This window comes from Enoplosus armatus, chromosome 4 (genome assembly GCF_043641665.1).
Source record: "Enoplosus armatus isolate fEnoArm2 chromosome 4, fEnoArm2.hap1, whole genome shotgun sequence".
NCBI classification, from domain to species: Eukaryota; Metazoa; Chordata; class Actinopteri; order Centrarchiformes; family Enoplosidae; genus Enoplosus; species Enoplosus armatus.
In genome coordinates, this window is record NC_092183.1 from 21485165 (window position 1) to 21499213 (window position 14049).

General features: G+C 40.6%; 1 protein-coding gene across 1 annotated transcript in view; it reads right to left on the reverse strand.

The window, feature by feature from the left end:
• The window catches only part of cacna1ba (calcium channel, voltage-dependent, N type, alpha 1B subunit, a), a 123283-nt gene that overhangs the window by 54935 nt on the left and 54299 nt on the right, over window positions 1-14049 (reverse strand). Inside the window, exons 8-15 of the mRNA XM_070903653.1 lie at window positions 10050-10165; window positions 9764-9850; window positions 6219-6300; window positions 3854-4071; window positions 2348-2460; window positions 2051-2163; window positions 1818-1949; window positions 17-89 (exon numbers count right to left, since the gene is read on the reverse strand). Coding sequence (XP_070759754.1) covers window positions 17-89; window positions 1818-1949; window positions 2051-2163; window positions 2348-2460; window positions 3854-4071; window positions 6219-6300; window positions 9764-9850; window positions 10050-10165 — 934 coding nt within the window. The remainder of the gene's footprint in view (window positions 1-16; window positions 90-1817; window positions 1950-2050; window positions 2164-2347; window positions 2461-3853; window positions 4072-6218; window positions 6301-9763; window positions 9851-10049; window positions 10166-14049) is intronic.

A 14049-nucleotide genomic window follows, 5' to 3' on the forward strand; every position in this document is an offset into this window, starting at 1 on the left:
CGGAGTTGACCTTTACCTGGAAGACGGTGAGAATCGCCGCTGGGAATGTGTCAAAGTTGGTTGTCGGCGTTTCGTCTTCAAAATTAAACCTGTGGGGAGAAAACAAACAAAAGTCTTTGAACGTAATCAAGCCCCATAGCCACAACACAGTCACAGTCAGTCCTCCACCTACCACAGGACGGAGCAGTTTATTGTCCTCTCCATTAGGCGGATGCACATTATTCCAGCACAATATATGCCTGTTATATTTGAGTCGTCTGAGTGCCTCATCTGTGTGACCTTATGGCTGATCTCAGAGTGTTTATTCTTCTCAAATGGATGAGTTGTGCTAATGCTGACATTTTGTATCTCTGTCTGTCTACTGGGACCTAATTACAACCCCCCCCCCCCTTATGTGAGGGATGCAGATAGGGAAAGTTGGACTGGCAGCAGAATTTGTCTTGTGCCTTCTCAAAATCCATGAGAGCCTTTCTTTAGTCTGGATCTCATTAAAAGACAACCACAGAAAGAAGAGATGGAAAACTGCATCTGTTTCAGGAGCCTGAGAAATATGTTTTTATTTTCAAGAAAGTCTGTTGGGGAATTTCTTCTCCCACTTTTTAGATTTTAGATCCCTTTAAATGGTGTCATGTCATGTTGCTACAACCATGTTTTTAGAATAAATTTCAAAATATTAGTTCTCATTTATTCCCCTTAAACCCTTTAAACTCTAGGCTGTTTTTGCTCAGTTTCCATACCTTTTATGGATATGGTTAAGTCAGAGTCAGAAATGTCATCAGTTGGTCTGTCAGTGGTACTTCACATGTTCTGACATGGTTGTAATATATTTTTTTGCCTGGATGTCCACAGGTTGTCAACACACAGTAAATACCTGTATATGATTGGAGAGAGGAGAGTGTCTATGTTCCAGGGATACAATAACCATGTCAAAAAAATGGGGAAAAAATGATAGTGTAAAAAAAAAAAAAAACTAAGTAATTTTCATTGATTTTGTCACTTCTATTGATTTTCTTTTTCTTATCAAATGAAAATATTTGGACATTTTGCTACCAGGGTCTTAATCATGCTTTGGGTGACTTAACAGAAAGTATGATGTTGCCATGGAGATGGTGAGCACAGCTTGTCTGGCCCAGTTTTTTTAATGCCTATATTTCTTTACATTAGCTACTGGCAGTTCCTGTTTTACACGTTAAGGAACGTTTTCTTTTCTATTATTTCTTTTTTGAATCATAATAATAATACGTAACTAAGTAAACAAAAAATATAAAAATTAATAATAGTAGCAAGTAAATAGAATAAAAACTTGAAAGTGTAGGACTGTATGAGCCGAGCTGACTAGAGCTGAATCATCCTTAGAAATGCTTCTATGACGTAGATGTTTTCACAGTTCTTGAAGTATTTATGAATTTGGTGTATTCAGGCATACATTGCTGCTTAACGGAAAAGTGCCAGTCCCCTACAGAGGGGGACATGGGACAGTATGGCAGTTGCCGAAGACAGATCATCAGTGGATGAGCAGTCTCATAATACATATAACCTCAGGCAGAATTGTACCTCTTTTCTGCATTTTCAGAGCTGATTTATGAACTGCTATTACTGGAATGAGTCACGTTGATTCTCCCAAGCATGTGTAAGACATGTGGGAAAAATGTTGTGATGCAAATTACGTCAATCGGGTTCAAAGCAAAATTAAGAGCCACTGGAACTCCTTCAAGAAATCCCGGTGATCGCTACACCCCACAGGGGAGCCACTGATCTTGTCTATAGTGGTTTTATTTCTTCACAGCGAGCAGCAGCAGTAGAAACTAATTACTCACTGGCCACCAAACAGCTGCATGCCCAGCAGAGCGAAGACCACAATGAAGAGGAAGAGGAGGAACAACAGGCTGATGATAGACTTCATGGAGTTGAGCAGGGATACCACCAGGTTCCTCAAAGAGTTCCAGTACCTACACACACATGGGTGTAGACATACTGTATGAATATATACATAAATATTATGGCATAACCAGTGTTAACAGCACACAAACAGGAATTTCTGATGACTCACTTGGTGACTTTGAAGATCCTGAGCAGTCTCAGAGCCCGCAGGACGCTGATCCCAAATGAGGCCCCGGGTTTGATGGCAGCCCAGACCACCTCAAAAATACTGCCAATAATCACCTGTGAACACAGTCTGATGAATGCAGCAGGCCTCCACAGTTTTCCTTTCCAAAATTCAATCAATACAATTATTTTTTTGCTGTTATGATAATAATTAAAAACTTTCTTTTAAGCACCATTCCTGACTCATTTGAAATTCACATGCTCGCACTCCAAAAACTGCCAGCTGAGCAGGACGACTTACCCCAAAGTCAAAACAATTGAAAGAAGAGTGGAAGTAGTTCTGGGGTCCGAGGCCGTACATTTTCATGGACATTTCTGCCAGAAACAGGCCCAGGAATACAAACTCGGCCAGGTCTGTCCAGAGACAATAAGAAAAAGGGTTAAAAAAAAAAAAAAGGGCTTCAATGCTGATTTCCACAATTCAATAGAGCTGGGCAACTGCTGCCTGTTCAGCTGTGCCCACAGCAAATACGACAACAGAAAGAGCCTATTGTTTGAGGAAATAATTGCTCCGTGATGGAGTGTGTGAGATGTATGTTTGCTCACATGTGTGTTTGTGAAATGTACAATGGTACTTGTGTGATGTGTGTGTTTGCATGTGTTTCTTTAGTTTTCCCTGTCCCTATCTAGAGCTAAAGTGGGACGCCACAGTGTTTTTGTTGTCTGCCTGAGCAGAGTAGAATTAGATTAGCAGTTACAAAGAAAGCAGGTGCATAATATCAGTATACAGGCATGGTTTACATACAAGTTTACAATACTTTATTTTATGAAGGTCAAATGTTGGCTGATAGGACGTACGCTGGTCATACGGGTTAAACTTTATGGGTGTGCGTGTTTTTTTTTGTATTTATTCATTTATCTATTTATTTTTTGTCCTTGTTGTTTGGCTTTGAATGATTTGAATGATGATGATGATATAGGTATTAATTGTGTTGGTTTGCTGGTAGCATGATGTCACCTGGGCATCTGGACTCCTGTATCTATTTTTACATCAAGGATCACAATAGAAATAAATCTTGGACTTTATCTTGTTATAGGACATTTTGTTGTGTGTGATTCAAACGGCAGCACTTACTGCCTAGCAATGTCTCCTACTACTGTCACATAGCACCATGCTAAAATGATATCATTGCAATTACAGTTGGCAGTAATGAATTTAATGCAGTGCTCCTAAAATACCTGTCAAAGTATAATCTCTTGACATTTGAAAATGTTTTGTTTTTAGCCGATGTTGGTTTATTATATAAGATCACTCACAACCTCTCAAACAGTTTGTACCAACATGTAGAGCTGTACTCAAGGTTAAGAAGAAGCTTCCTCCAGAGGGGATTGTTTCTCAGTTAAGGCAGCCGGGATGTGGAAATCTTTACCACTGAGTATCAGAGAATGCAGCACTTTTAAGTAACATTATTACTTTATGTAACAGTACCACCAGCAGAGAGGAGTCATCAAACAGACTCAGTTTGCTAACATCAGCCACCATAAGCTACTGGTCATACCAAACCCACTAAGGTGCTAATGGTAAAACCCATGAGTGTTCTGTATTGAGCAAGAGTGTGTTTTATTGATTATGAACTTTGAACGATCTATGCAGTAAAGTATCCATTGGGTGAAGCGTTTTTAGAAGTATTTGAATGTATATATAAATGGTCAAATATAATATCAGTGGTAAGATAAATAGTGACACAATACAGGCATATTGGTTTACATGACAGTTATTCACTATGTATACAACTGCGCTACTCACACAGTGCATAGGTGAGCCACTCAGGCTGGTCATAGTGTACTATGGCGACACACAACGTGTTGAGGCCCACCAGACACAACACAGTCCAGTAGAAGCTCTGGGACTTGACCAGACGGCGGATGGTGAAGCGAATCCTCTTCTCTTTCCTCCTGAAGTAAGACGAGCTCTCGTTCTTGCTCTTCACGCTGGCCCGGGCGAACGGCGACCCTGGGGGGGCAGTTGGAACAAAACATACAAAATGGCAATAAAGTTACCAAGTCTAAAACTGATGGTGGTCTTACCACATCAAGACTGTGTTTGAGTTTAGCTACTATCAACCAGAACCTTGTTTCACTGCAGGGCAATGGTCTTTCCTCTCCAGTACAATCCAGCCTATATTTTAGAGAGGTGAGTTCTACAGGAACAGTATATATCATGGGAAGAACCACGAGGACAAATGGACTAAATGTGATATAATTAACTTATACATTCCCTGCAGAAGCTTTTTCATATTCTGACAAGCTTTCATATTCTGACAAGCTTTAACTGTGATGTAACCAAAGTGAAGACCTTGGCTCTCTTAGATCACAGTGCTGTGGCCTTCACCACTCCCCTCCCTACTCCCATTTAGCCTGTACTATATTAAACCTTCTGCAACTTAAATTAAGCCCAAATGTCAAGTGGGACTGGACACAAAGAGAAAAATTGTTCAATTAGAATTTCATTACTAGCACAGGAAGACTAGTGGCTCATCATTTCCTGATCTATTTTAATACAGACATCTGACTCCTACTGTATCACCTGATTACTATCTATCTATCTATCTATCTATCCATCTATCCATCTATCTATCTATCTATCTATCTATCTATCCATCTATCCATCTATCCATCTATCTATCTGTCAATGGTGGTATGGTAATGGTGTCCTCAATCTGCAATCTCAGGTTGGATCGGTGACGTTCGGATAGTGACCTGGTAAATACTAACCCAACACCATAGTAATAAAAATTTAACATAAATAAAAAGTTAGTCAAAAATATAACGCACAGCTACTGTTGTGTCCACACTTCTTGTCCGTATTGATGTGAGTTCAGGTTCAACCCACACAATACGAGGCTTTTCTGTTGCTTAATTAGCAAGCATATGCAAGTAATGTTAATGCAAACGTCACATCTTGCTGCAGGCTTCACATAAACTTAGCTTAGTAAGTAACAAAAATGCCAGTCAAGCACACTGTAAAGCATTATTCCACTTAGATAATGATCACTGATGAAGTAGACTGAATCTATTTAGTTCAATCAGTAACTAAATAGGTGGCCTACAGCCCGTGTAGAGAGAGAGACAGGGGTATGACATGCAACAACCACCAGGGCGCGAATCTGATGAAATATAAATTTGTGTTTTGCACTCCTTTTATTTGGGAAGTTTTTTTACTCTAAGTGTGTCGGGCGTGGTCTTCTTTAATAAGACTGTCTAAGATCTCATGTGAAACTAGCTACGTCAGCATTGATGGATCTACATGCTAGCAGGACTGAGAACGGCATATTTTCTACCCACCAGTATGGCAGCTGGTAGATCAATTGGACTCTAATAACCAGTGGTGGGACAGCCACTTTTTTGATGAAAAATTGATGAAAGCTTCAGTGTAATATTCTGATCTCAATGTCTTCTTTTCCATGAAATTGTGAGTTTAGATTTGTTGTTTGTTTTATTATTGAAATATGAGCAAAGTAAGAAGCATGAGATTGCAGCACAGTTAATTAAAGAACAAGGATATTCATTGTGCTGGCCTACTCCAGTGATTCCCAACTGACCATGCGATGAATCTGAGGGGTCACCAGATGATCAGCAGAACAGGAAAGCAGAAAAAATGGTTCTTCTATACAAAATGATGTTTCTTTAACATTTGGTTTTATTTACAAATTAAATAAACGGGATAATTTGACCTCTTCATTGAAATAAAACAAGAAGGAAGAAATCACTCTCCAGTTAACTTGCCAACCAGCTGCATTTTGGACTTATTGAAGACAATTTAGCGCTTTAGTGCTGATGCCGTTTCCTGAACTGCAATATTCTTTATGACAAGTGAAAAGTGAAAGTGTGTTTGGAGAATCAGTGAATTCATCAATAGATTAAATTTACTAAAAACTGTATTTTGAAGATATTTTTAATGTTGCCTACTTAGCTCTGCTAAGCTATTTTAACTCAACAAAATGGCTTCACGCTATTATATGTATAGAGTCCATTTTGCACTAGTGACAATCTGTGACAACAGAGCAATGCATCAGCCTTCAACCTACAGTACAAACACCGTTTGAAGTACGGACAGCATGGAAACTTGCAGTAATATGGCAGATATTGTGTGTCAAGTATCATCCTCACCAACAGATGAGATGTCAGTGAAGTGGTCCTCGCCTTCCTCCGCAATGATGAGGTCATTCTTACTCTTCTTGGTCCTTTTCAGCACTGCAAACACAATATGGAAAATAAAATAGATCACACGAGTCATAAAGCAGCTAATCTGATTGAACTCTTTAACTCTAAAGCTTTTCAATGAGAAAGATCCTTTCTCTCCCAATTCCTCTTTTATTCAGCTTGTGGTGAATTTCTCATAACTCTTTCCCACTCTGCCTTGTGCCAGTCTTCATTCATAAACTCAGCTTACCGCTTGCCGACCCATGAGTACTGAGTTCTTGTGTAATAACGTACTAATGACTACTGTTCTACCAGTTCTCAAAAAAAAAATACAGAGGTGAAATCAATTTTCAAAAATGTCCCAGTAAGGTAAAATCAGACCTAAAAGGGACGCTAAAAGATTATAGAATAAAGCAAAGGTAAATGGGTGAGGGACGACGTGTTCTGTATCATCTTATATAGTTACATACAGTATAGCATAAAATGTAAATTTTGGTAAACTATTCATTTTTTAAGCAAAAATGCCCAAAGATTCACTGGTTCTCAAATGCGATATTTGCTGGTTTTCTTCATTTGTTATGATATTAAAGCTGCAGTAGGCAATATTAGAAATATAATTGAAATTTATATATAATTATAATTATATAATTGTGACCGTTGCATGTCACTAACAATATCTAATTGAAGGGCTCCTTAACAAAAAATGTGTGTCTGTGCACGTAACTGGCCAATCACATCGACTCTGTACAAACAGCTTCTACAGATGTGTGTAGAGTGGAGTGTGAATCAGAACGGTTGGAAGAGAGGACTCAAAACACAGAATCCCTGATTACCCTGATTGGTTGTTTGATTCAGACCTGGTCCAGTTTTTTAAAAGACTAAATACAAAGGTGCTGACACACTTTGCCCCTCAATTAGATACTGTTAGTGACATTGCAATGGTCACAATTCGTTATTTCAACCTAAATTATAATTCAATAATATTGCCTGCTGTAGCTTTAAGCTCAATATCTTTAGATTCTGAACTGTTAGTCAACAAAACGAGACATCTGAATATGTCAGCTTGAGCTCTGGGATCCATTTGTTATTACTGACATTTTATGGACCAAACAATTTATTGAGAGAATCATTGTTAGATTAAAAGGTAATGAAAACTTTGCCAGCTGACTGTCAGGGAGAGTATCACAACTACAGGGAAGAGAAGAGCTTTAAAATGGAGTGAAGGGCCCTCGTACTCCCACACCGCTTCTGAACTCCAGGGAGCCTCACTCTCTGCACTTCATTCTAATCTCATTACCCTTCCACCCTGGCACCCATAATCACTGTGACTGTTACTCTGGGTGAGGCTGCAGATGAGAGGCTTCATGGTGAGTAAGCCAGTTACCCGTACATACATACACGGAGAATAATCTACTACATACAGTGCATTTTGAAACGACATTTCATTGAACAAATATTTCAATCTTTGGTGCTTTTAAATTGATATATATCATTCGTTGTATTATCCAATATTATACATATATGTATACTGTATATTGTAAGTATATACATACTGTATAAGTGCAGTATGTAAGATTAACACTAAAGTGACCAGGGCTAATGGGAGCAGACATTTTGACTTGTCACAGCAGGAAAGGTTATTAATAACATGAACGATGGCTCTGTTCTATTCAAGTGAAGGAAATATCCTAATCTAGCTGTTTTTATTGTCTAATCTATCTGATTTTATTGTATTATATAGGTAGCAATTCATTAACAAGCGAAATCAGATACAAACAGTGTATAGCTCCTGTGTTCATTAGCGAAATCGACTGAAGTAAGTCAGTATTTGCATTCCACTGCACTGCGAGTTGTTGACACTTTCTTTTCTACGTGTCTGACTTGAAATTACAGACACGAACGGTTTTCCTCCGCTTGGCTGCTCGTCATAGTGGTCTGACCCATGACAAGTCTCGAATAAACAGTATTACTGTAGCTGTTAGTTAAAGGAGCTAACAGCTCCTGCTAAAGTAGCTTAAGTTAAATAGGATAGCATAAACACGGACAGAGTCAAGGGTAGGTAGCTACTGAAGGAGACAGAGCTGAAGCAGGTACGTTTAAACAGCCAACAGATGCAGAGGGAATAACCTAGCTGTCATTTAACATCTGCGTTATCTCTTTTTTCTTTCCTTCCTTGTATCACTTTTCTGCCATCCTAGAGTCGAGAGGGGTATCTTTTTCAAAGGTAGTCATTCCTCAACTGTCCACCAGGCACTCTCAGTGTTTCCATGCTGCTCTGTGACACCTGTTGCTGACCCCCCCCCCCCCACCCCAGCTGTACATTATTACGTAATTAGTCTGTGTAAATACAGACGGCATTTTCTCTCTCATTTGTCGCGGTACATGCCTTGCTCATGTTGTGGTTGCTTGCCAATAGACCCTACTCACGGTAGACATTTTGAATTGTCAAAGCAGTGAAAAGTAAACAGTAAATGCTTCAAAATAAGGGAGCAAGGGGGCCTTCAAATAGCCTTTCACTGCGAGTATAAGGATGCTTTCACACCTTACCTGTTTGGTTTGGTTAAAACAAACTCTCGTGCGTTTGTCTTGGTTGGTTCATTTGGGCTGGTGTGAAAGCTGTCAATTGAACCCTGGCGCGGACTAAACAACCAGGCCGAGGCCCCGCATGAAAAGGAGGGTCTCAGTCCAGTTCCAAGCGTGCTCTGGTGCAGTTAGTTTGTAGTGTGAGAACAAACGGACCAACCACAGTGAATTTTTGATGGTAGATATGTGATTTTAGCAGGAACTCAAAAGCAAAGAGAGCAGAGATTTGTATAAGGAATTTACTATATATGCAAATAATTTGGTAACCATGGTAACATGTACGCGTGGTAGAGCGTGAGTGCGTGGATTTTCCCTGATATATATATATATATATATAAATATATATGCTTGGAAACAGGTGGAGTCAATGATTAGACAAGAAAGATACTGGCTGAAAGTTCCCGCTGGCACTGTTGTAGGCAGGGGAGAAAGGGAGCACTCAGGATAGCTCCCTAGCTGCTCCCGGCAAGACATTTTGACCACTACTGGCCACTGTAGAGCAGTGTTCTACCAGCACGAGGGTGCACAAATATGTTGCGACCACGGTGGAGGACATGATATAGATTTCTGCTGACTGTAGATGGCAGTAATGAATAGAAAGCTGGTGACAGTAAAGTACAGTAGAACAACAACAGGTGGTGACGCAGCAATAAAAGACCACCAGCTGCTATTAACAAAGGCTTTGCAAATGTTTTAGGAAGTAGGGAACAAATGTACCTTGACAGAGCATCTATCTGTCACATTATCAGCGAAAACGTTTTATACTGTGGGTCATAACCTTTTTAGATATAAGCTATATCTGTGCATTTTGGTGTAGTTCTGATTACGCCTCTAACATGACACTAAATTGTAAAATGATTCGAATGATTGAACCTGGTAGGTTATTTATCTATCTTCACAATTGATTTCGGAAGATTGGGCGGTCGCTCACCAGAGTTGTTGTGTTTCCTTTTGTACCACGCGCCGTCCAGAGATTTTTCCTCTGCGTTCTTGTCTTCCTCAGCCAGCATCACCTCCTCTGCGACACAAATACCACAGCTGAATTAAAAGCAAGTTATAATTTGGTCATATTTGTGCCAAACTGCATCCATACAATTAATTACTCAATCAAGAATGTGTATTTAAATGTAATTGTAATGATTAGTGAGGGCTCACTGTGTGTGTGTGTGTGTGTGTGTGTGTGTGTGTGTGTGTGTGTGTGTGTACTTGGTTCTGACCTGCTTTGCAGATCCACTCCAGGTACCCGGTTAACTCTCTCTCTATTTGCTGTTGTCTGCGGAGCTTCAGGAACTCTTGCCTCTTCTCCACCCGCTCTCTCTCCTTGGCAAACTCCCTGTAGAACCCACAAAGAAACCGCACACACACACACACACAGAAATGTTTATTAGTTCTGACAAGCACACAGACCCTGGAGGTCTCCACCGTTGACAGGTATACAGCAGGCTGGCTTCCTGCAGGTATAAGACAGAGTCAGTCTCCTGTCACACTGTGAACCTTCAGCAGCAGAGTGGCCTCATGCTTAGACAACATGCTAGTATCTGTCTTTCTCTCAACAATGTCCATTGAGGTGCCCAGTCATGTGACATGGACTCGAGTCAGACTCAAGTCATGAATCAAATGACTTCACAATGACTTGACAAAACTGACAAGGATTTGCAACCCAACACCGATGACTCGTGACTTCACTTGGACTTTGGCCTTTTGACTTGGAATGACTTGCAATCACCTCATGTATATGTATGTCTAAATCTACCTGTAGTTTCAAAAACTATTCATGTCAGCTGTTGTATAGACTGTGGAACTGAAGTATCATAAAATAAGAGCATCCAGACTCTTTTGGTTCTTTCTGTGTAATCACTAATAAAAAGACACAAAAATTTGTTGCTAGGCTCTTTTTTTCAAAAATAATCTAGCAAGAAAGCTGCTACGATGGCAACACTGAATAACATACTAAAAGCACCTCAGTTTATAAATGTTTATTTGAAAGCAGTACATACAAATATAAGCATTTGTTTTTTGTAAATGTACCACACTATCTGTTACTCTAAAAAGGCATTTAATTTGGTGAAGGCCCATAGCCTAGACTTGAGACTCAAGAGGAGGGTCTTATTCTTAACAGTTCTGGCAATCATTACTATCAGTTCTGGTAGGAATGTTATATCATTATCAATATGAATATGTTATTGTTACCGATGGCAAAAGTAGCACAATGATACTTGTAACAAGCCCAAGTGAGACAGAGGTGCACGGCAGACCACAGTGATACATGGGCGTGTTCTGGCTCGAGCGTCATGAGGCAACCTGTGGCTGCACAGGAGACTTAGACCTCCTAGTGATGAATCTCTACATTTTTAAGTCACATCCTCTCCGTGTCGTGTATTAAATGTTACCCTTATTATTGCCATTAAAACATGTCTTTGTTCTCATATTACATTGTTTTTGTTATATCACTCATTAGTTAAAGCTGATACCACTATCTCCATTGCCACTGTGTTGCTTTGCCAACATAAGGGTTGGGGTTATGTCGTGCCAATTAGGCAGTTTTCAATTCAAATGAGCTGGGAAATGAGATCTGCGAGAGATGAAGCAGAGACGGGGAGGTGGAATAAGAGAGGGGAAAAAAAGAGGTGGAGAGAGACAGAGAGACCAATAAAGAACGCCAGAGAGAGAGAGAGAAGAAGAGGAAGAAGAGAGAGGAAGACTATAGAAATAACAGAGCGAGGGATCTCCAGTCCACCCCCACGGCTCAGTGATTGGTGTGTCTCCCACACAGCGGAGGGGGAAGCTCTCTTCTGCATTGCAGTGGCTGTCTGCCTGCCTTCCTTAGGGTGTGTGTGTGTTTGTATACGTGCCAGCCAGTGTGTCTAAATCTAATTTTGTGGCTACATATCTTTCTCTATATAATGTGTGTGGAGTGCATCCATGTGTTGGCTGGTTGAGTGAACAGTGTGTGTGTGTGTGTGTGTGTGTGTGTGTGTGTGTGTGTGTGTGTGTGTGTGTGTGTGTGTGTGCGTATAGAGTGAGAGACTGTGGCAGCCAGGATTTCCCAGCGTTGTAGCAGCTTTCAGCCACACTTTCACACCGTCTCACACACACATATATTGATGCATATGCTAGCATTAGCACAAACATAAACATTGCACAAAGAGTCGGATCCACACTAAATTAGAGAATTACAAGCTTTCATACACATGCAGTACACATAGCTTTTCTCCTCCAGTAACCAGTCAGACCAATTAGAATACAATTAGAATGTGCATATGAACAGAAACACAGCCAGACTCTCCTCAGAAAGCTGCTGCTTTGCTGCATTTCTGTTCGAAGCCAGGTTTTGCATGCAAACCTGTATGCATGCGTGCGCGTGTGTATAGTACATAAGTATGTATGTGTGTATGTAAACATACTCTGGGCCCTATTTTAAACGCACAAGCGCAACGGCAAATGCAGAGTGTTGAGTCTCCAAAGGCGTCTCCAAAGCGCGCCTTCTATTTTGGTCCATGTATGTGCAGCAGTGCAAAGTGCAAAAACGTCTGGAAGACGGTGAATATAGATCAGGAGGGTGTGGTGACATTCACTCCCAGCCAGTAACACGACTGCGCTCACCGCCTCTCCAGGAAATCATGTTGTTGTTGTCTGGATGGTGCAGCGCGATGTGAACCCACAAGTCTGCAGCCAGAGGCAGGTTGTGTGAGTGTAATTAGTATAATGATGGTGGAAATAAATAAAAAAATTTGGGTGAAGCAGTTTATACGATCACATCAATCCGATTGCTATTGAAGCCATAATTCTACTGTATTTCACGTTGCAAATGGTTGCATCATATCTTAGAATGTGGAAAGGCAAAGTTTGCCTCGTAATGCATTTCATGAATAAAACATGACCCACAGAATAAAAAAAAGTTGGAATGGAGGAACAGGATTACTAAACTCCAGTAATCCGATGTCTACTGCATAAACAGGAAGCATATCGAGTTATAACAGACCCGTCTGACTTGTGTACGGTTATTTTGTAGCTTGCTTTTACAATGGACAGTCTAGCACAATTGACGTGCTCTCTAGCGCGCCACTTGTCTCATGAGATGCTGCAGAGTTATCAACATAGGCCTACCTTCAGATGGCTTTTCATACAGTACAAGGCAGCTGTGAACAACAGATACTGTAAGAATCACTTTTAACTCATAGATCAATGCAGACTGATTTTACAGACATTCTTGCTTTAACCACATTAAACGTTAATTTTTGATGCCGACTTAAACGCATACGCTGACTGGAGACAGTTTCATTTGAAGAAGTTGAGCATTAGTCTGTTATTGCTGTGCATTTCTCCCAAGTATTGAGTTCACTCTTGCAGATAAAATCACCAAACTGGCGTCTGAGTGACACATTTTCCACCAAAATACCAACAGCTTGCTTTGCGCTGCCTCATTTGAATGAACCTCCCACCTGTGAGCTGTGCTCTGGGCACCGAAATACCACACAGACGGGCAAAGCGCATTTTAAGGTCAGAAAAACACCAAATGGTCAGAGTGCTACTTGCGCTGCCACGAAAATGTGGCCCAATATGTGTACAGGTATGCATACATATGCATATATATGTGTGTATATGCACAACTTCCATTCATTGTCTGGACGAAATGAAAAATCTGAATACATTGTGATAAGGTTAGGCATAGTAAACTATGACATTTATTCAACCTGTGGTTGTGTGAGGATACATACAGCTCTGCTTGAAGAAGACTGTGGGATAAGGTGGAAACCTTCAGATTAAGTAGACCTTGGCTTGAGATTGTTTTGTAAACTACTGTGAAGAATGAACTGTCAACCTCAAAAAACAATGTTGTTTTCTTCATGTGTTTCCCATTGAACATGTACTTTTACTATAACCTATCTGACAATTTGTCTCCCATAAGTTAGACAAACTGGAGATGTGTAAGAGGAGTTTTCCGGTTAGACGGGGGGGGGGGGGGCGTTCACAGTCATATCTTATCCCAATCTGCCCACACTGATGGGATGAAAGCTGAAATAACGACCCCAACCTCCCCTGGGGGGTCCACGGCCTCTCAACCCCGCTTGTATCTGCTTTCCTGCCTGCTTCTGAAGTTCAGATCGTGGCCTTTAAACAATGACACGGCCCCCGCACACCCCTGCCAGATCAGTGACATTCCGTCCTCCCCAGTAACTGTAAAGCCATCTGACAACCTCTGTGGAGAGAGCAGGA